Here is a 22,948-nt window from a genome sequence, read left to right as displayed (position 1 = left end):
TTTTAATCCTGCCTGGTGTAAATATGTATAATTTTGAGACAATGACTTGAAAATTTGCCTTGTTTAACTGTCAAAGCAACCTGCCTGAGTGGTGGGAGTGTGGGAGAGAGAAGGACGTATATGCTAGAAAAGGACAATACGACCGACAACGCAGTGTTGCCATTCTCAATATTATTCTTAGGTTCCGAATATGGTAAGTTATTTAATTAGCGTTTTATTTTTGTGTAAAACGCTGTCAATTATATAAATATACTGCTGCAAAAATATACATTACACATCTTTTACGTAATGTACCTTATAAGATTAAGTGTTTATTTATACCCTCAATACCAGCGTTTTACCTACCAATAAAACGCTTATTAAACAACTTACTCATTCGAAGCCTAATAAATGAGAGTGGCAACCCTGTTTTTCGTGACTATGTTGGTTGAAGTGCCGTTTTTCAGTACTGGTCACCCTACATTCCCGCCATTTGTTTCCGTTTAAAACCCCACCATGGCAGCCATGATGGATTCTCGAGTTGAAATCGAGCTTCATTGCGTCTTATTTACACCAGGCAGCGATAGAAATAGGCTTCGAATGAGTAAGTTGTTTAATAAGCGTTTTATTGGTAGGTAAAACACTGGTATTAATCAACTGTACTTCATTCGAAGCCTAATAAATGAGACGTGTTTGTTATCGTCTGGCCAATGTGATAAAATGATTCTGAAGGTACTTAATATCCCAAGTGATTCCTTGGGCCTATTGGTAAGTATCATGTATAAAAAGCAAAATTATATGAAAACGTATGCAGTCTTCAGAATCATTATGTTTCACTAGAAAAATAACTGGTAGTAAGTATTACTTGGTATTATTGACTGATATTGAACTGAAAGACAAGTGTATAATTATGTATGTTCACTTACTACCTATTATGATGTATTAGACGCATAATGACCTAAAGTCGTGAAATGTCCTAAACGCAAAATACCCCAAACGCAAAAGGTCATAACTATTATATGACCTAAACGCATAATTACTCAATCGCAAAATGACTTAAACGCATGTGGTCTTAAATGTCCTAAACGCATAATACCCTTATCGCTTAATGTCCTTTGCAATATAAGCTAACCTGAATGTGAGTCCTCTGAAGAAACAAGATTTCATAGGCTACGGTGACTGCTTAATTTAATACTATCAGCAGGCTGTAAGCTTTTTAGTCACTGCCGAAAGATCTTGTTTCAAAATATCGTGGGAATAAAAAAACACATAAAATATCTTAAAGACAAGGTTTATTGAAACAAAATACAAAAATAAACGCTCCTAATGCATACCTTATCTCTTCGGCATAACTAATTTACTCTTACGAACGAAGTAAAAAAAAGCTTTGTTATGTAATTACATACCATACACAATTTGAATAATTTCGATTTTTATTCTTGAATAGTTTTAACTTAACAAAAATAATCAGAATCATCGCAGAAACTGTATGCCGTAAACTGAAAATCATATGCTCTGAAGCTTAGTAAAAGACACTTCTTAGCTCAGGTTCTAATCAGGGAAAGCCGGGATAAGCACAACTTGTGAGAAATTAAATGCAGACATCCAGTACAATAATGGTATTTATTGTCATACTCACAAAAAAACCATATAACGCTAAGTTATTCAAAAACATTAGGATTTAGTTAGCACATAATACCAAAATATTTTATTTTGAGAAAGAAACACTTGTGAGATACATCAATCACTGTTAATATTAGACATATTTTAAACCAATCTCCTTATATTTATAACAGTAATCATTAGCTATCTGTAAGGATAATCACATTATTAGGGCTTGCATTCCGGAATTCCGGAATCTCGAAATTCCGGAATCTCGGACGATTTTTCCGATATTGCAGTTCCGGAATTGGCACACTTAATATCGAAAATTCCGGAATTGGAAATGTTACTATTTTTAGACGAAAGCGCTTAATATCGACATGCTTATTGAACAAAACTACCACGCATGTATTAAATAAAAGTTAATTGTCTTAATCTGAGGCACCGCTCGGACTCAGGTAGTATTTTATGGCCAAAGGGTTCAAGCGAGGGCGGGTTAGAGCGAGACAAAATTCATTTTAACCCAGTAATATCCTATCATTGTCTCTTTCTGTTTTTGCACTTAAATATTCTAGATAGCAAATGAAATATGTAATCAGTTGAAAGTGAAAAATTGTTGAAGAAAGTTGTGTTGTGACAGTTGTGAGTTAATAGGATTGAATTGAGTGTTATGCTCGCAATACTAAAGGACGATGTAAGTAAAACTTGTTAATTTTAATATTTCCCTAAATTTAGTTCCTGTGATTTACCTTTCAATTTAGCTAAAGTTTTGTTTGTTAATGTTTTAATAATATTTAAGTAGGTACAACATACATATACTTATCATTAATATTTATTCATAGTTCCGATCACAATGCTGTAAAACTACTGTCAGACAGACCTCATAGACCTCATACCTAGTGGGAATTGTCTTAGCAATTAGCATGTAATGTGCCTGTAAATATTATTGGCCTGTATTGTATCTGTTTTTTCTCCAAAAAAGAAAATAAAATACTAGGTATTGTTTTCTACACGACTTTGTTAAATATTAAATACGTACCTACGTAATATTTATATAATGGGTCTCAAATTAAACTATAGTTTTCTTTCAGGTTTTCGAAAGAACAAAAAGTAGTATCTGTGGATTTCACAAAATCTACACTACCGATATGGAAGCATTTTTTACGCGCAACAGACGGACAGTCGGCTAAATGGAAACTGTGCCATAAGATATTGAAAGCTGCTGGAGGAGCCACGACCGGTTTACGTACACATTTGCGATCGAGGCATCCAAACATTGCTTTTCCTGCACCACCTGAGTCTGACAATGAGAGCCGTCCTGGGACTTCTACAGACACTTTAGACGTTCTGGTAGCAACGGCAAACACGTCCACTTCAGCAGATGGCCCATCTAAAAATCAAGGCAAAAAGCGAAAACTCTTGACTGATTATTTTAAGTCGAATGAAATCGAGTCTATGGAAACCATTGTTTCTAGAATGTCAGCGTTAGATGGTGTGAGTTTTAACCTGTTTTGTAAAAGTCTAGACCTGCGGCGCTTATTTCGAAAAAGTGGTTACGAGCTTCCAAAATCCGGGAACACAATAGCAAACATTGTATTTAATCACGCCGAAAGTATTAAAGCGGATTTGAAGAAAAACATCGTGAATATGAAGCAAGAGGGAATCAAATTTACAGTGACACTAGATGAATGGACATCACAACGCAGTAGGAGGTACATGAACATTAATCTACACGCCAAAGAATTCGGTGGCTTTAATTTTAAAAACCTTGGACTGGTCAGAATAACTGGCTCCATGCCTGCTCATGCTGCATTTGAAATACTGGGGAACCACTTACAAATTTTCAACGTGTCTCTTGACGAAGATGTTATTAGCTTGACGACTGATGGTGCCAGTGTTATGAAGAAAATGGGAACTTATTTTTTCGGACACCATCAATTGTGCCAAGCTCACGGTCTCCAACTAGCCGTGATTGACACTGTGTATAAGGATCCGGCAGAGGTCGTTATCGAAACAACCACAGATTTTGAAACTGACCCGACTGATATTTCTGACACATGCAGCGATGAAGACGAAGATGATAACGGACGATTTGAAGTCGAAATACCACTCCAGCTCATTAGAATTGATTAATTATCACATTCTAGTTTCCTACAATTATTCATAATTACTATTTCTGAGGGATTAAATTATTTGTGATTTAATAACTTTGCTACAATAACAATACAGCAATCTAGAGATCATCTCAAGCTAAAACACATTTTAGACTCGGACCATGTCTGTTTACACAAACAAAATGTACAAAAACATAAACCGACATCATGTTAAGATCGCAAAACACCAAAATGGTGTTTCTAAACAAATAAATCAACACAACGTTATTGTTTATTCTTGAGAAAAACTAAATGATATTTTCATTATATATATGTAAATGAGCGAAGCATGGACCATGACACAAAAAGACAGAGAACTACTAGAAGCGTTTGAAATGCTGGCGGAGAATGGAAAAGATCAAATGGACAGAAAGAATCACAAATGAAGAAGTGTTAAAAAGAGTAGGAGAGAAAAGACAACTGTTGAGGACAATAGAGAGTAGGAGAGGGAAAATGATTGGTCATCTTATACGACATGACGCTTTTATAAATAACATAATAGAAGGAAAGATTGCAGGCAAGAGAGGAAGGGGAAGGCCGAGAATAAGCTACGTAACACAAATAAAAGAAAAGGTAGCTGTAATGTCGTATAAGGAAATCAAGGAGGCGGCCCTGGATAGTCAAATGGAGAGAGCTACATCGACAAGAGTCTAACTCTTAAATTTACGACGACGATGTAAATGAGGTTATATTTATAATCAGTCATTTTAGTATAAATTATACTATTATATAGGCACAAACGAGGATACCCCAGATGTTTGGGGCAAATTTATTGGTTGGATTTCACGGCGGTAAAAGCGAGTAAATATGTCCTGGCTACGCCAGTTACCTTGCGCCAAGATGTCGTCTAGAGGTAGTTGTAGCACCCAATTTTTGGATGCCACCGCCGGGCGAAGACTCCCTGGGCTAGCTTTAATGCCTGCCTCGTTTAACGTCCGTTTCACCCACCCAGCAATCACTATGTGATGCGGGTTTTGGTGGTCCACAGCAAGTAAGAAACAGATTGTCGTTATTACACACACTTCGCCGGTCTGCAGACAATGTAATGACCCGCTTCACCCAGTGAAGCCAGTGAACTGGGTCAATAGTAATGTTGTTTTTATTGCGCAATAGGCGCCAGCCAGATTGCCTTTGCCTCTCATTGTCTGTTTTGGAACCAAACATTGAAAAAAAGGACACTGAATCTTCTTCTATTACACATCGGTTTTGATTTATTGACAACAATGTCAGGTCGTGAACCCTACGCCCTGAACATAGCAACAAAAGTGTTGCCGTCCTTTTGGAGCACTGAAATAAGTTATTTTCATCGCATTTATTATTTATGAGATAATTAGTCAAAATATCTGTATCCCAAATTGGTGGTTTATATGTTTCACGTGGTTTTTGAATAGCTATTGATTTTAGAATTTTCTTTACCAAAATATTTGAGCTTAGCCTGTCTGATACATCGGGATTACATAAAGTAGCAATTGCCGATTTATAAACTAAAATAGTGCGATATGATAACTTATCTTTTTGGTACAAATCAGAGAGAAATCTAGCTAATTGTGACCCACTAGGATCATAAGGAGACGATATATCATTATCTGAGCACCATTTTAACCATTTACTCCATGCATTTTTATAGGTCTTTAGAGAGGATTCGCGCCAATCCTGATTGTAAAAGTAATTTTTGTTCTGGAGTTCAGTCTGTTAATTTACAAGTCCACCCCCACATCTCCAGACTTGAAGAGTCATTTCGTGGACTTTCTTGGGGGGCAGACCCGTTAGCGTATCTACTAGGACCCGGTGAAGGTGGTGTATTGTGAAAGGAGGGCTCAGGGATCTGTTCCGTATATCTGGCTTCCAAAATACTTTCTCCCATTTGGGAGCTACAATCAGATAGGTCCCTTTGGCAGAATTCAGGCGAGAACGTACTTTCGGAATTAGGAACGGCGGAGGGAAGACCCATGCTAGAGGAAAGTCCCAATTTCTGCTGAAAGCATCGTGAAACAGTGCCTTTTGATCCAATATGTCCAGACTGACATACTGGGATACTACATGAGCTGTTTCTGATGCCATCAGATCGACAAGGGGCACTCCCCATTTTTGAAATATGACTCGTGTTACCTCGGGAAGAAGATGCCATTCTAGATCGGTCCTGAGACGAGATATGTGGTCCGCTTCTCCATTGAATCTCCCTGGTATGTGGTGAGCCGTCAGGTAAATGTTGTAGCGGTCCAATAGTTTGAAAACTTTCCTGGTTATGCTCATCAGGCCGGTAGACTTCGTCCCGCCTTCCTTCCTCAAGTACGCTATTGTCGTCTTGTTGTCGCATTGTAACATCACTGACGAATCCTTTAGGTAAGGACCTCGTTCCGCAAGACGTGGAACACAGCGAGCATTTCCTTTTGATTGGAGTGTAGGAGAGTCTCCTGCGGTGACCATCTGCCCGATAGTTGCAATTTGTCTAGCCGCGCTCCCCACGCCAAGCCGTCGCCAGAAAGTGTTCGATGGGTGGCTTGTGTAGGGCAGACGGGCAGTTGTGATGTCTCAGCCACCACTTTAATTCTTTTAGACTCTGCTTGTGGACCTGATAGCGGCGAGAGAAATTGTTGGCCGGTAAGCTTAAGGAAAAATGGATAAGCTCTCGATGGTTCAAGCGACCTCGCGGCACTACAAAACTTGCGAAGTTTATAAGACCTATGAGGCTTTGAATTTCTTTTAGTCGAACCGATTGTCGAGACAAAACATGGAGTATTTTCTCTTTCAACACCGTGCATTTGGCATCTGGGAGGCTTTTTATCCCGTGCCACGGGTCCCATGTAATCCCTAAATATTCTAGACGTCTTTGTGGGGTCAGTATGGACTTCGCATAATTGATCTGCCATCCTAAGGTTTCTAGGAGGTGTACAGCCTCGATTGCTTGTACAGATAAAGTCTGCTTGTCTTGGTGGGCTAACAAAAAATCGTCTAGGTATACAATAACCCTGAGACCCCTTTCTCTTAATTTTTGGGTGACCCAATTCGACAAGCTGGCGAATACCTTCGGTGCCGTGGCCAATCCGAACGGCAATGACGTCATCTGATATATTTTGCCTTTGAACATTATTCGTAAGTATCTTCGATGTGACTCCGCAACGGGGAGGTGAAAGTACGCGTTGGATAGGTCGATTTTTACTAACCAATCGTGCGGTTGATTAAAATCCGGTATTCGTTGAATATTTATCAGTCGAAACTTGGACACAATTAGGCAGGGGAGAGTGGGTAACAGTGGATACACTTTTGTTTGAAGCCCAATATTTCTGAAGCTAAGTACATTTAGCCCTAGCATTTGAATCCATTGTTTTGTAACACTATCAGGGTACACAAAAAACACACGATAGACATTCTAACAGCCATAGATTTTCGTCAAAAGTATTTTTTTTTATAAATGGGAAATTATCCACTGTAACACATGCATGGGTTACTTTGGATAAGCCCTTGGGGTACAGTGAACTTCATGGGTCACAGTGATTTATTGCAGGATTTATTAAAAAAAAATCAATTAACAAATATTATTTATTAATCATTTGGATTCATAAGATCACTATTAATAATTTACACTAGAACAGAGTATCTTAAACTACATTTAATGAACAATAATTATATTAATAGCATAATTAAATTTGTATCAAAACAATGTTTCAATTTTAATTAGCATGAATGATGAAGCTAAACATTGTGAACAAATGGTTGAGTCAACGAATATCTATTCCTAAAAAACCTAAATCTAAGGTATAACACCCCTGCTGCCTGTTTGTTTGTCCCGAATAGGATGGATTAGGCATAAACATTTTTATGTCGACATTTGGGAGGCGATATTTCCCATTTGTAGAATCTCTCCTTAAAAAACTTATCTCGGTTTCCCGGCTGCATCTTTTAACGCCTTTCCAGCGTTGAAAACCTTTTTATTATTTGTTTTAAACTCTACTAGGACAAAATTGCCTTCTTTTGGTAAAGTCGGCAACTGTCCGAAACATTCTGGATCAACGATACCAAAATCAGTTTCTGTTTCTGCAAACGATCCTTCTTCCTCGGAGTGAACATTATATTAATGTATCGTTTTAAATGTATTATATTAATGAATCACTTTGCAACACTCCTTTTGACGGTCGTCCTTTTCTTTACCGCTTGCTTTTTTTTCTTGGAATGTTTAGCAATTTCTCGTTCTTCAATCTCATTCTTATTAGGTGTGTCTGTAGCTATCATTGATTTACCTTTCCTCCTTGGCTTTCTATTATTTTTTCTTGGGCCTGCTTTAGGTAATCCTCTAATATCTAAAGGGCTCTTAAAAGCTTTTGAAGGCCCTGCCACAGGAGTTAAAACTTCACCAGGAGTTGCGGTTAACGGAACTAGAGCAGTCGACGATATTACAGAATTAGAATGGTTGTGATCCATAACAGCTTCTTAGTCCGATCTTAGTCTTCCTTGTCCTATTTCGAGGCATTTTGTAACCTAAAAGACGAGAAAATATAAAGTAATTAGCGAAGTGTAAAGAACAAATATACGTGGGTTACAGTGGATACTTATCCACTGCAACCCAAATTGAAATTATCCATTGTGACACAACCACCGTTACCGAAATCAAAAATTCGGAATAAATTATAGACTCTTGTTAAGGGCAAAATAATAGCATTTTAGGCTAACCGAAACATTACACAACACTAAATAATCCACAAACACACAAAACCCTTAAAGAATTTGACACAACACACTTTTTAAAAACACGTAAAAATTTAATTTGCTACTTACTATGGCGGTACGTTGCCGGCGCGTGACCTCCCGGCGTGTGAGCGTGGCGACGACTGGCGCGGTGCGGGGGGAACGCTCGAAGCGAACGTTTGACAAGAGTACAAGTGTTTGTGTGCGTAAATACACGGACAGCGGCATTTTATTCACTGTTACCCGTTAGTCACTGTTACCCACTCTCCCCTAATTGTTCAAATTGCGCAGATTGAAAATCGGACGCATTGTCCCGTCTGATTTGGGAGCCAAAAACATTGGGGATATGTAACAAGGGGATGGCAACACCGGTCCCAGTGCCCCGATTTTTATTAATGATTTTACAGCTAACTTCATTTCGCATGAGAATTTTGTTTGATGCTTGTGATTTATCTTTGGCCAACAAAGAGGCACTTTTTGTTTCAGAGGTAATCGATACCCTCGAATCATTTTTATTAAGGAGTCTGGCGCCTTCATTTGTTCCCAAACATGAATGAATTCTAGAAGGCGACCCGCTATGAAAGTCTGCGCGACCGAGTCAGAATTTTCGCTTGCCTCGAAACCTTTTGTTTTCTCGACGGCCTCTAAAGCTAGAATTTGGCATTTGTTCGTCATTTTTCGGGGTACTACGGGTATTTTTATTATATTTCCTATTTTGTTTGCCATCATGATTTTGCGAAAATCGTTGTGGCATATAATAAGGCGCCTGTTGAGAAGGCGGATTCATGAATTATCCTTGCGGAGGATATTGGTAGTATGGGAAACCATGCGCTGGTGGAGTTGGCAAAGGTTTGCCAAAATAGCCCGTATTAGGACAATTGTTTGACTTGGTAACGGCCAAAGGGTTTTCGCAATCCCGCCGTTCTTCTCCAGCTCAGCTGATATCAATTGTTTATCAAACAACGCTTCGCACGTTGGCGGAATCTTACGAAGGCCCGCGCGAATGAATTTATCCTTCACATACTTTAGAATACCGTCGCGCCTTTGTTGAATTAAATCTGCTCTATGTCCACATGCCATTTGGAGAAGGTCCACAGAAATTTTATTAAAAGACCCACTGATAAAAATTTCATTAAGTTTCTCTCTTAAAACAGCTACAGTAACATCTTCAGTAGATGTGGAAATCCACGAGAGTAAAGACTTTAACCCAGATTTCAACGATTCCTTTTGTTTAATTAATGCCTGAGTAATGGCGGCAAAGCCCTTCTCAGTAACACTAAGCGAGATATTTCGGTCGTATGGTTTCAATTCATCGTTACACTCGGTTTCGATGAAACCTGGGGTCGAGCTATACGTCTTCTGGACTTCCGCGTATCGCACGTCAGCCCAATCGGGTGCGCCAAAATGCTGGACAGTATTTAAAAAATCTATATGAGCTTGGCATGATTTAGGAACTGTCGGTTCTTTTACAGTAGTACTAAACGGTAAATTAATGCTTAAATCTGCCGATTCGGTTGTACCGCGTTTGCGCCACGTGGTTCATTGTCGGGATCGGGACTAAGTTCACCGCTGACATTCAGACTGATATTATCGTCCCCATCGTCCGAGCTAAGATTCAACGAGGGCACGGGCACGGGCATGGGCGGCAGAGCATGTGGGTATACCATTGAGGATAAAAAGCGTTTTAGCTCACCTCTTTGGCGAGGTTATGAACAATACCATCTTTCGATGTTTCCTTTTTGAAGATTTGTGTGGCGCACTCCGTTTCCTCTTTGAAGGCCCTGGTATTGACGGATCCACCGATTCCATGCTCGCTTCCGAGCTATCTGACGATGAGGAATTACTCTCGTCGTCGCCCATTGTACGTACTGAAAAACAAAACTAATTAAAATCTATCATACGAACGGTTACACCGTTAAAATGTTTTCAATATATACATAAATAGATATGAATAATGAAAAATAGGCACTTATTTTTACCAGATCGCAGAAATATCGAGCTTGCTGGTAACAACCTTCTAGTCGGAAAACAAAATTGCCAATGAAGCTCGATTTCAATTCGAGAATCCATCATGGCTGCCATGGTGGGGTTTTAAACGGAAACAAATGGCGGGAATGTAGGGTGACCAGTACTGAAAAACGACACTTCAACCAACATAGTTACGAAAAACAGGGTTGCCACTCTCATTTATTAGGCTTCGAATGACGTACAGTTGATTAATAAATCAATTCTTATTTTTCTTCTTTATTAACGCCTTATGTAATAACTGAGTAGCCCCTAACGTGGTCGCCCCGCCGCGCCTCGCCTAGCTGGTAGGTACCAACCGAAAGCCGACAAAGGCGCTGCCGCCGAGTGTGAGCTACAGCTACCGCTAGTTTTTGACTAAATACGTGCGGCTATGTATCTATAATTTAGACTTAAAATAAATAGTACAAGTAATAAATAGAAATTGAAAACTTTTAACATGAAATGACTTACTTTTTTGGTTGGCAATAAGGTTAGGTTATTATTATTTGAGTCATTTACATACCTATTGAATTTAAAAGTTTTTGTACCTATAACCGACTAGACTAGGTGCACCGCGGCATCGGCATGCCAACTCCTGATGGAGAGGTAGGTTACTACATGTAGGTACTTAACTGGTGGTATGTATTGGGTTGCCATAATTAGTCGGAACTGATAAGGGATAGTGGTATTCAGGGTATTCTAGAGCAGGGTTCTCCAAACTTTTTTACCTGGGGGCCATATTGCGCCTCAGAAACTTTCGCGCGGGCCACCGAGGGGGGGATGTATCTGGTTGCTGTTTGGAGCTGGGGTTTGGCGAGTCCTGTTCTAGTAGTAGGTAGTGACCCTGCCTATAAATATTATAGGCAGGGTCACTACCCACTAGGCCAGACCGGTCGACAAAATACGGGACAAAAAAGGGACCAGTAAAAATACGGGACGTGATACTTAAATAAGGTGACAGTCCCGTATATACGGGACGTATGGCAACCCTAGGTATGTAGCGTGATAGGTATTTGTAATAATTATTTATTATTGTATTATATAGACATCCATATGTCGGAGCGTGACTCCAGGAGGACGTATTGCAGCGTTATAGTTCAGTTTTAGACGCCTGTAGAAAGTCGATAAGCAATGTTTGGCTACGTATTACTTGGTTGTAAAGGAATAATAGAGTAGCGTAAAGAGTGGTGCCATCTATTGGCGTGTTGTTGAACTAAGATGACAGGTAGAAGGCTTTGGAACGTCAAGAGGTTTCTCTTGAGTGAACGTAGGCACGAGTTGGCAGTTTTGTCGTTATGTTGGTAGACCGGTCGAGCAGGTTTGCCTACTTGACTTAAAGGCGGGAGCGGGGAGGCTCCTAAAGCAGAATTGATCGAACCGCGCTGGAGATCGGACGTTAGCCAACCTCGTTCCTGAAGGCTTATACCTGAAGGATTATTCTGAAAGCTTATAGAATCCAACGTTCTTTAACCATTTAGCTAAGTGTTTTATTCCAAGTGTTATTTTGATTTCTTACGTGTGATTAGAAGCTTACCTTTGTAAAATAAAGAGAAGAAGTGTTGTTTTGAAAAGATGTGTCCCGCCGAGTTTGTTGCCGGTCCCATATTGGGATACCCTTCTCCAATTGAGAAGGAATTAAATCTTCTCGGGTCAGAGGTGTACGGTTGGAGCCGGCCTAGCTTGATTTGAATAAAGACTTGAACGATTTTATGCGATTCTTTTATTTGAGTGCAATCCAAATACATCCCAATAGCGACTAGATATTTTAGTAGGCACTAGTATGGTTAACAAGTCCGAAAGTTTATTTCATGCACTGGTAGCATACTGAGTTAGCTGTGAAGTAATACATTGATATACTACGCCCACCCGCCATCCTGTGTAAACACCCGTGCTGCCTCCGTCACATACATATTTTATTGTACTTATACAATATGATACCTTGATAATCTATTAATTAATCATAATATTCATAATTATCTAAGTTAGTTGATATTTGTACATACATCCATATTTTTGTATTTACATATATATGTATTTGGTCCAAAGTGCTATATAACTACGTTGTGTTACATTATGAAGTAGCCAATAACAAATATATGATTGTACATATCTAACATACATATAAACACAAAATTGCTTCAAATCGGTTATGAATATCGCCTGCAGGCGGCATCTCCTTTGTACTTTGCCGCCGTTACCGCCAAAATCAAATACCTAGGTAATAATAATATCGACCCTTAGCACCTACATTTTCGAAATTTGACGCCTTTTTCATTTGACAAAACAGGTTGGTCAGACAATAGTTGTTTGACGATTAAGTACCTAAAATTTAGGTTCTAAACCTTAAGTACCTAAAGTTTAGGTTCTAAACCTTAAGTAAGGTCACTGTGGGCAAGTCCGTCTACAAGGCAAGTCCGTCAACACGTTATAACTTTTGAATTTGAAGGCGTATGCGACTTTGGAGTCCAGTCGATTAACCAGTTTTTCGCGCTAGTTCCATCACTGTAAGACAGATGTCGCTGTGACAACCAACTTCAGAGCAATCCGCCTCAACAAGTCACTTCGTGTTTTGAACTCGAAGTCATAGTGCGACAGCAGTTCTAAAAAAAATTGTTAAAAATAGTTTTTGAAAAGATTGTGCATCAGAAAGTAACTACGTAGGTAGCATAAGAACCAATTGTCTTTATTCTATTTTTAAAATATCAGAAATTAGCTTAGTTTTGTAATTATACGTTCCACAATTTATCATATTAAAATTTTACTAAGTTGGAAAGTCCGTCTATTATGTTCAAGGCAAGTCCGTCATATGCCGGACTTTCGTTAAATCAGAGATTACCAACTGTTTTTGCGACTTTAATATTATAACGATTTGATAATGTATCAAAATATCCTCCTGAGTTTGCGCATGATGTTACTTTATTCAATTTTGATCTCAGTAAATTAAAACTAAACGATTAAAATTCATTTTAAAATTACTATTGATCCTTTATTTCGGAAAAAAAAAATATGTTTAATTATTTGCCAAAAAAGGTTTACCACCCCATTTTGGTAGTATATGCCGGACTTGCCTTTGTTTTAGAAAAATTGTGTTTATTTCGAATCTGAACCGTATATTAACAAGTTTAAAATACACTTTTCATTGTCTTGATCCGTTCTTTTTAGGAATTTGACTACGAACATATACGCACCCATAGATTGGCTGATATCATAACTAGACGGACTTCCCTTAAACTGCACGGGAAGTCCGTCTACTCGCCGAATTTTAAAAAATGCCATTGTTTTTGCTTAATGTGTGCTTGAAATGATCTGTCACTATGGCTAAACTATTAATTATTAAATTCTTCATCGTATGCGATTACAAGCAGTAACATAGGTGAATAATTAACGGAACTAGATCACTCCAAAGTCAAAAAAAAAATAAAGTATGCCGGACTTCGCCACAGTGACCTTACCTAAAGTTTAGGTTCTAAACCTTAAGTACCTAAAGTTTAGGTTCTAAACCTTAAGTACCTAAAGTTTAGGTTCTAAACCTTAAGTACCTAAAGTTTAGGTCCTAAACCTCTGTGAATAAATACATAAATATTTTTTGTTTATCAATTTAGTACCTACTGGTTGATGACTACAACAATTTCTTTCACATTGAAGGGCATATCGTCATGTGACAGCCAAAACTCACTAGTAATTACTGGTATCGTCTTGGGTCGTCCCATTCGTTCATCCTACATTGAAAGCCACCGACGATTGTGACGAAAGCAGAATAGGACTAATTTAAGAACTTGACGAAAAAATAATGGGACGACCCAAGACGATACCTAATTACTTACTTACTAAAAATAATTAAACAGAAACCAACTTTATATCTTAGGTGTTAATATAGGTAGTTCACCATAACTATTAACGTGATAGTTATTAGTGAGTTTTGGTTGTCACCTGACGATATTTTCTTTGTTGAAAAGCTAAAAATAATAAATAATATAGCTACTACTAGTATAGAATAACTATACGCACCATCCGAATTTAATTGCCTTCCTATATTCTCCCATAAGTAACACGGAATTTTCTTTCACTAAATTAATTAGTTTTTCAACGCCCATTATTTAAGTCCAAGCAAGTAGTACCAATTGTACCAAACCAAACCGTTCGCAGCGCGCGCTGTGTTGTGTGTCACTGCGCGGCAGTGTTGCCAGATGAAATCTGAAATATTCAGTAGAATAAAAATCGTTTTAGCAGTAGATAGGGGAAAAAAGCAGTAGATTTAAAAAGGTCTGCAATAGGTAAAATTGATAAAAAAATATTTTATGCTCTGATCTGACACCAACCTCCCATAGAAAATTTTTTGTTTTTTTTTTTCCTTTTTCTACTGACAAACTGGGTGTGATGGAGTAATTGAGTATAGCTGGCAAATCAAATTGTCAGTAAAAGTAAAATGAAGAGTATCATTCTGTCTCTTACTTCTGTTATTATAATTAATACATGAGCACAAGTTTTTTTTTCTACTCATCCTTCGCTTGCCCTTATCCCATTCATTTGGGGTCGGCACAGCATGTTTTTTTTCTTCCATACCTCTCTCTCGCCCGTCATCTCATCATTCACTTGCATTCGTTTCATATCATCTCTCACACAGTCCTTTTCCTCGGTTTTCTCTCCCGTTAATTCCCTCCACATTCATTAGTAATACCTTTCTCGTCACATGACTTTCATCCCTCCGCATCACATGCCCATACCACGCTAGGCGATTCGCTCTTACTTTTTCTACTATAGGTGCAACTTTCAGGCTTCCTCTTATATACTCATTCCTTATCCTACCCATTCTTGTCACACCACACATCCATCTTAACATTCTTATTTCCGCTACATGCAATCTCTTCTCATCCGTCACCTTTAAGGCCCAACACTCTGATCAATACATAACGACAGGTCTTATGATGGTTTTATAAATTTTACCCTTCAATCGAAGAGGCATTCGAGCGTCACAAACGGTTCCCGTGACCTGTCGCCATTTCATCCATCCTGTGCTAATCCGGTTTTTTACGTCACGGTCAATATCGCCATCGCACTGTACCAGCGAATCGAGGTACTTGAAGTCGGAGCATCCGACCGGCAACGTAACGCCATCGAGTTCCATGGCAGCGAAACTGGAGAGACCGCCGAAATCGCAGAACATATGTTCAGTTTTAGATCTACTGATCTTCAGGCCAACATTCTCCAGTTTTCGCAGCCATTTCTCAAGTCTGCTCTGTACCTCGAGTCCGTCTTCATCCACAAGTACAATATCATCAGCGAAAAGCATACACCAGGATGCCTCCTTCCTCCTGTATGTCCGAAGTTTTTTTTTCTACTATTACTATACAATAACTATACGATTCATTTGCCAGGCTATAGTGGCGACGAAGCCGACCAATACTACCAACCTACCTACCTATCACAGATATAGTAAAATGAAACCTAATCACACTATAGATAAAAAATAACCGCGGTTTCAGAAAACTTCGTATGTCATAAAGGCTAGACGACGCGATACGACGGTATAAAGTAACTAGATGTTCCGGTCACGAGGAATAATCATTCATTTTCGAAAAATCAGTAGCTCAGCAGCAAAAAGCAGTAGATCAGTAGATATTTTTAAAATCAGATAGATTTACTGCTTAATCAGTAGATCTGGCAACACTGCTGCGCGGGCGTGATCAAAGCGGGGGCGCACGCGGCGCACCGGCGGGTCGCTGCGTCCATAGATTAAACCCAAAAACCTAATTAAAGACCAAAAAAACTACGACAGATACGTCACTATCAATGTCAATGTCACTTATGTCACTGTCAAGCAAACATTCCAGGTTTCGCCAACCTTTTTCTAATATCCTTATTTATATTGGCAATGATAAAAAAGGTTTTTGTCAAAACTATACAACTTTTGTCGCCGACTGCACTTTATTTCCAACAATCAACTAACATTGATTGATACAATTCTAACGTGCTAAGTATAAATACTATAAGGTTCTTCAATCACAGAGTAGTACCTACTCGACTATATAGAGGACGAGTAATTTTTATAGTGACAATAGGTATAAAAAGTAATACGCTTATCGTCTCTAACACCTTAATTTGTATCCTTACGATGTCTCACGTTACTGCTTACCGTGGAATTAACCAGTCTCCTCGTGAGAGTCGTGAGCCATTCAACATGTTTTTTACTAGTACCAAAAAGGCACTTTTCCATCATAATCTAAATAAAAGAGTTTGTGCGGAAAGAGAAGAGTCGTGAAATCTATGGAACCCAATACATTCTACGACTCTTCTCTTTCCGCACAGACTATTGCTCGAGTAGCATTTGTTGTCCCTCTAGCATAATGTTTTTCAACTTTTTTCATGATGCGTCCCCCTTAGTACGTACAAAATATTTCGCGGTTGGCTGGTAGAGCCTTCGCCTAAGGGGGTCGCGACCCACAAATTGAGAAACACTGGTCTAGGTAGAGTCTAGCACTTACATACATACTTTACAGTACGGTACGGGACAAATGCTTTATGTAAGACATAGGAGACATCACATTAAAATCACGGGAAAGGAATTTGAAAGGGTTAAATAAAAGCATTTTGTGACAAATAATTTTTTATCATCATTTTCTTCTTCACCATCACTAATGTCAGAACAAGTAATATCGGAATCAGAATCCGTAACATGAATTGTAAACCTATCCACAACCCCAGTATCCATCCAACTTGCACATTTCGTCTTAAATTTTTATTACATGGTCTATACAAGACTGCCACCGCTGTAGCGTCACCTCCCGGAGGCCTGCATTAAATAGCTAGGTCTCTGAACTCCGCCATTTTAAATGACTTATTGTTTCTGGCCACATGCCCCTTCACTTGAGCCCATACCAATTCTATGGGATTTAATTCACAATGATAAGGGGGCAATCTTAATATTGTTACATTGTGTGCCCCCGCTAACTCGTCCACTGCATATTTTTCATGAGCAGCCTTTTCCATTGTAAATTAATTCGTTTTTGTCATTTTAGCTTCATATGTGATGTTTTCTTCCTTTAGCCAATCAATAATTAGGGCTTTTTTTTTGTTGGACCTGATTCTATTTTCCGGGAGTGGTAAGGAGCATTATCAATTACTAACACTGCATTAGGTTTTAATTTAGGCAGTATGCCAGTTAGCCAAATATTTGCACTTACAAACAATCAAACGCATGTGCTCCAGTCTCGTGGCAGCGTCACTAACAAAACGCTGATTAGAGAGAGACTCTTGAAATTCAACATAGGATATAGGTAATTACTCACATTCATTAACCCGTCTCATCTTGATAATAAATAGGTCTTCCTTCCTGCCGATATTGCTTTATCTTGAGCAAGTAGGTATCGTTTTCTCCAATTTCTTATGTCATCCCGGTCAATTAAAAAGCTGCGACGTTTACGACTCGCATACTTGAAATTTAAATGTATAAGTATCTGTCGCAAGCTATTTGCTGACAAATGTGGTAAATCAGGAGTGTCATTGACAACTTAAAGAATCTCGTAATAAAATTTTCAATTATTAACTATTATGATTCACTTCTATGCACGGCCCGAATACCTACCGGTATATTTTTAATACAAATTAAGCAGTATTCAATTTTTTGTTATGTTATGTATATTTTTGCACTTAATTTAGCTAATGTGATCAATCATTATGCTTACCTAAATACTATTCTATATTCATAGGCGGTCTTTTTCATATCGTCCTCCTGGTCCCAAAATGTGGTTTTCCCCGTTAAAATCTTGTTTATTTCTCTGCACCAATTATTGAAAAAAAATTTGATGCTCCGTTTTAACATAAACTTCGCCAACTCCTCGCTATGTTATTCACATGTCAAATACGAAAAATTTTAATTTATTGCTGCGATTAATTCTATATACTTACTCGGTGAGCCTTCTTATGTGGCAGGAGGACTTTAAAACTTTAAGAGTAATATTCTCTATTTGGCAAAAAATATCGAAAATCGGTCTCGTTGGATATAAAAGCTAAGTTTTGTCAGGCCTGTATTCTCTTATTTTGATGTATTCGTGAAATTCTTGTAAGCTGTCGCTTTCTAAGTCGCACTTGCATTTGGGGCAATTTTTGTATATTTTCTTTTTTGATAATTTTATTAGCCATCCGCTACAATATGCCACTGCTGCAGATTTCTCTTTTTGAGTTTTAACTAAATTTTCTGTGTCTATAATCTCCATCATTAAATGAGCATTGTCCACAGTCAATTCATTTAAGTCAGGAACAGTTAAGAAAAATCTTAAAGACTGAAGACAATAATTATCGTCTTCTTCACAATTGGACCCGATGGAATGAGGTGAGGTCAAATTATTAATCATTAAGGCTTTATATGAGTTTATAAATGTGTACACACTTGGTTTAGTGTTTCTCAAACCATGGGCCCTAATTGCACCGAAAAAGTTTTCTATGGGATCCTGATTGAAGTTCCTCAGCAGCAATGAATTCAATCCAAGGGAGTGCAAGTATTTTGTGATGGATTGGAAAGCTTCGATACTTTTGATCCAGCTCGTTATTGATGGAACTACTGTTTTCGACCCGTTATATACGAATATGTCACCAAATATTTCATGGTTTTTAGGACTTTCAGGCTCTTTATCCATAATTTGCGGTGCGGTGACCTGGGTGTAACTGCGCATTGGTTGATTTTTCCTTTCTTAGGTTCACTAAAATTACCATTGACCGAGTCAAACAGTTTGTCGAAAAAGAGCGGGATATCTGCCGTGTCGCAACTTTCTTTTGGAAGCTTTTTAACACCTGTAAATGTATGTAAAATTAAGATCTTGTCGAATTACATAAATACTATAGCTAAAATCCTTTTTTAATGGGCGCCATTTCAATATCCTTACTGATGTAGTGCATAATTGTTTTCCTTCGTATTTTCTCGGAAGCGTTCGTATTTGTCATGCTACTTTAGTCAAGTCATGGTACTTTTTGTACCGAGACTGACTGAAATAGCAAGACACGTTCATACGTTTCCGTGAAGGAAAACAGTTATGCACTACATCAGTAAGCATATGAATATTTTACAATTAATGAAATACATTAAACGGGTCACTCTGACTTTGGCTGACCGAGGTAGATTTAGCGTCCTTACAGACGAGCGACAGTACGCCAGCGACCGCCCGCGACAGCAATCGGCGATCATTACATAGTCGACCGCCCGCGACAGTCGCCGACTGTCGTCGATACGCCGCGGCGATCGCTGATGTCGCAGCGCGCGCTCGTCGATGTGTAGTCTACTACACACACACACATCGACGAGTGCGCGCTGCGACACGATAGCGATCGGCGACAGCTGGCGACCGCCCGCGACGCTCGCCGACGGTCGCCGATGATTGCTGTCGCGGGCGGTCGCTGGCGTACTGTCCCTCGTCTGTAAGGGCCCGCTCCGACGCGTGTGGCGGCGTCATCGTTGAAAAAAATGAACGAAAGTACGGGAGTGACCCGTATTAACATAGGTACCTATTTAGTACATCCAAGTCGCATGGAATTAACATTATACAAACCTGCCATGTATCCCATGGTGGCACCTACGTTTTCACTGAATACTTGCGTACATAATTTAACCTTCATCTTTGGTATACGATTTGATATAACGTGTTTTTGACATGTATGCATGTGACGTCCCCGCGCCTCAATCCGCGCGATCGCTGTATCCTGGCCTGCGCGCCAGTAATAAACGAGCTTCCATTCGTACGCACTAGGGCTTGCATTCCGGAATTCCGGAATTTCGAAATTCCGGAATCTCGGACAATTTTTCCGATATTACAATTCCGGAATTGATACCACTCAATATCGAAAATTCCGGAATTGGATTTAAGTACTTTTTGTAGGTTTTAATGCGTTTATTATTAAAAACTTGTTAAGAAACTACACTGTACGGGTGTTTTTTCTCGTTATTAAGTGCTTCTTAGTCATTCAGTGAACTATAGTATAGGTATATTTTACTTTTTCGTTTGCTAAAGCAGTGGGACAATATGGGCTCATAATAAAAAAAATAAAAATACAATAAAGCAGAGCGATTTACTTGCTTAGAATAGTCAGAATAATCTGAATCCTACATAAGCGAATTTGTAGAACGATTTCGAATCCTGTAGAAGCACATAATATATGATATTCTGAATCATAATTAGGAACTAGGAAGGAAAAAGCCAAACTTAGACCTACTAGGTTAGGAAGAGTAGGAAGCTATTATATTTAACTATTTTATAAAATTATGCATCGAATGGTTTGCTAGCAACTATAGTTTCCCCAAATAAATACCCCGTATCATAGAAGTGAATAGAAGTAACCATTTTAATAAGGTGGTAAAATGGGTGGGAAAATAAAACGTACCTACTTCAGATTAAATTTCTCTTAAACAATACTAACTTTAATAAACGTAAAGTATCAGAATTTCACATTTTTTGTTGTTTTTTACTAAAACATCTAATAAAAATATGATAAACCCTAATTCCGGAACCAGTTCCGGAATTCCGGAATTGGAATCCAATATCCAAAATCAGTTCCGGAATTGGAAACCATCCGATATTGCAAGCCCTAGTACGCACTTGTTTCATTGCTAAGTACATACCTATCAGTTCTGCAGTCCAATCTGCATTGGGCTAGCGTGGGGACTATAGCCCAATCCCTCTCGCACATGAGAGGAGGCCTGTGCCCAGCAGTAGGACGTATATAGGCTGAATGGTGGTGGTGCTGCAGTCAATTTACTAGCCAGTCGTACTCCTTTATGACGTGGGCCTCGTCTGTACAGTGCCTCCAAGTGTGCCCATTTGGCTCTTTTAATTTTGTTGTCCTGGACATACTCTAACTCTTTAGTCAGCAAATTATTGCGTATTCCTTTCATTAAATGAGGTGGGTCATAAATCGGCTAAATTTTTCTGCCACTTAATAAATATCTCGAAAAATACGCCTTTATATTCTTCATTACGCGCGAAATATGTCTCTTGCGTTTCCTTTATCAGTAGATTTATCGCAGCCATATTGGTCGTACCTTGATCGCATTTGGTGCCTATGATGTTAAGACCAGATTCATAAATTTTTTTTGTTACTTCTTCAATTTGTCTTTTAAGGTCATTCGTCTTTGTTGTGTTTGAACAGAAAGTAAATGCAACTGGCTGCTTATATTTTTTGACAACACCTCGTATAATTAAATTTGTACCATAAATACCAATACATGGTTGGAAAATATTTTTTCCCTTTTTACTCCGTTATCTAAAAATCCATAAATGTGGTCTTTGGTTTTGTCAAAACATATATGAGGCGTTAATGCCATCTCGTCAAAAACGAATGTGCAAAATCTATGATGGTGAGGCATTTTCGTACTCTTTTTTTTAGATTATCAAAGATGATTTCATTTACTCCCGGGAATAATTGCACTTTTTGTAAGATTTTTTCTAAAGTTCTTCGTTTTGGTAAGACGCAAATTTTTTCAAGCAATCTATAAGCTTTTGGACATGGCTTGAATACCGAGAGCGCGAATATTTTTTCTTCCAAAGTAAATCTTCGACCTCTTGGTTTTTTCCAAACTGGCTGATCTGCATTTTAAAAAATGTTTTTGCATCAGGGGACATTTGGCTCTCTACCACCTGGAAAGCCTCGGTCTTCATTACTTTATTTGCCAACATTTATCGAGTCTTAAACGTGTCCTTTGATTTTTTGCATCTCTTTAAAGTGGCTTTAGTTGATGCCAAGGTATCTCTTAATTCACGTTCTATTGTTGACATTGTGGAAGGACATTTGGATTGTATAGGTATTGACGTTGATTCTGAAACATAATTTAGGTACGTTTAATGAACCTCATCGCACAATAATTATATTTTCACATCACGTATTCGAAATCACCTATAATCATCATTATTACATCACGTTTTGGCGTTTGTAGGAATATAAATCTTAATGTTTCTTATTTTGTCAGGTTGCATTGCAGGTCGATTTATTATAGGAAAGAGACTGTTTCTATATAGGACAGAGACAATAAATTCAATAAATAAACCTACCATGTGTAGCAGCTTTAGAGTTACACTGTGCTGTTGCAGCTTCAACAGTTGTAGGTGAAGTATGGCCTTGTACGTCTGGAATACTTGGACGCGAAGCAGCAGCATACACGTCTAAAAGCTGGTCGATAGTGTTGGTCGATAGTGCGTTGCGCGAGTACGTCTGTTCCTCGCTAGATGGCAGTAAGAGTACCAAACTAACATGGGCCGTATATTATTTAATATTAAAAACGAGGAAATAAAATTTTGTTGTTACACACAGGGTCCAAAAGCTTGATAAAGAATATTTCGCGTCGTAAGCAGGAATATCGATTTCCGGTAATCACACTCCTATCACACATTACCTATGGGCATTACATAGTTAAACATTAACAGACTATACAGGTAGCCCATTTAGATCGGTCAGTATGGGAAAATCTGAAACTATAAGACATACGACGATCTCTTCTTAGGAACCATGTCATCGATTTTAGTAACAAGAAAAACTGCCTTCAT

The 22,948-nt window shown here is 38.5% G+C and overlaps 1 protein-coding gene across 1 annotated transcript; it reads right to left on the bottom strand.

Moving 5' to 3' along the window:
- Nucleotides 1-16,062: 16,062 nt before the first annotated feature.
- On the bottom strand, nt 16,063-22,001 carry LOC134795099 (uncharacterized; the record flags this gene model as incomplete). Its single annotated transcript, XM_063766933.1, is given in 7 exon segments — nt 16,063-16,144; nt 18,107-18,262; nt 18,447-19,075; nt 19,552-19,830; nt 21,097-21,351; nt 21,353-21,662; nt 21,724-22,001. Coding segments are annotated over 7 exon segments (1,989 nt in total), but the record flags the coding sequence as incomplete, so codon positions are not given.
- Between the last annotated feature and the right edge of the window lie 947 nt (nt 22,002-22,948).

The sequence above is a fragment of the Cydia splendana genome, chromosome 11 (assembly GCF_910591565.1).
Source record: "Cydia splendana chromosome 11, ilCydSple1.2, whole genome shotgun sequence".
In the NCBI taxonomy this organism is placed as follows: Eukaryota; Metazoa; Arthropoda; class Insecta; order Lepidoptera; family Tortricidae; genus Cydia; species Cydia splendana.
The sequence above is the reverse complement of the archived record's forward strand: the minus strand, read 5'-3'. Positions and strand labels throughout refer to the sequence as shown.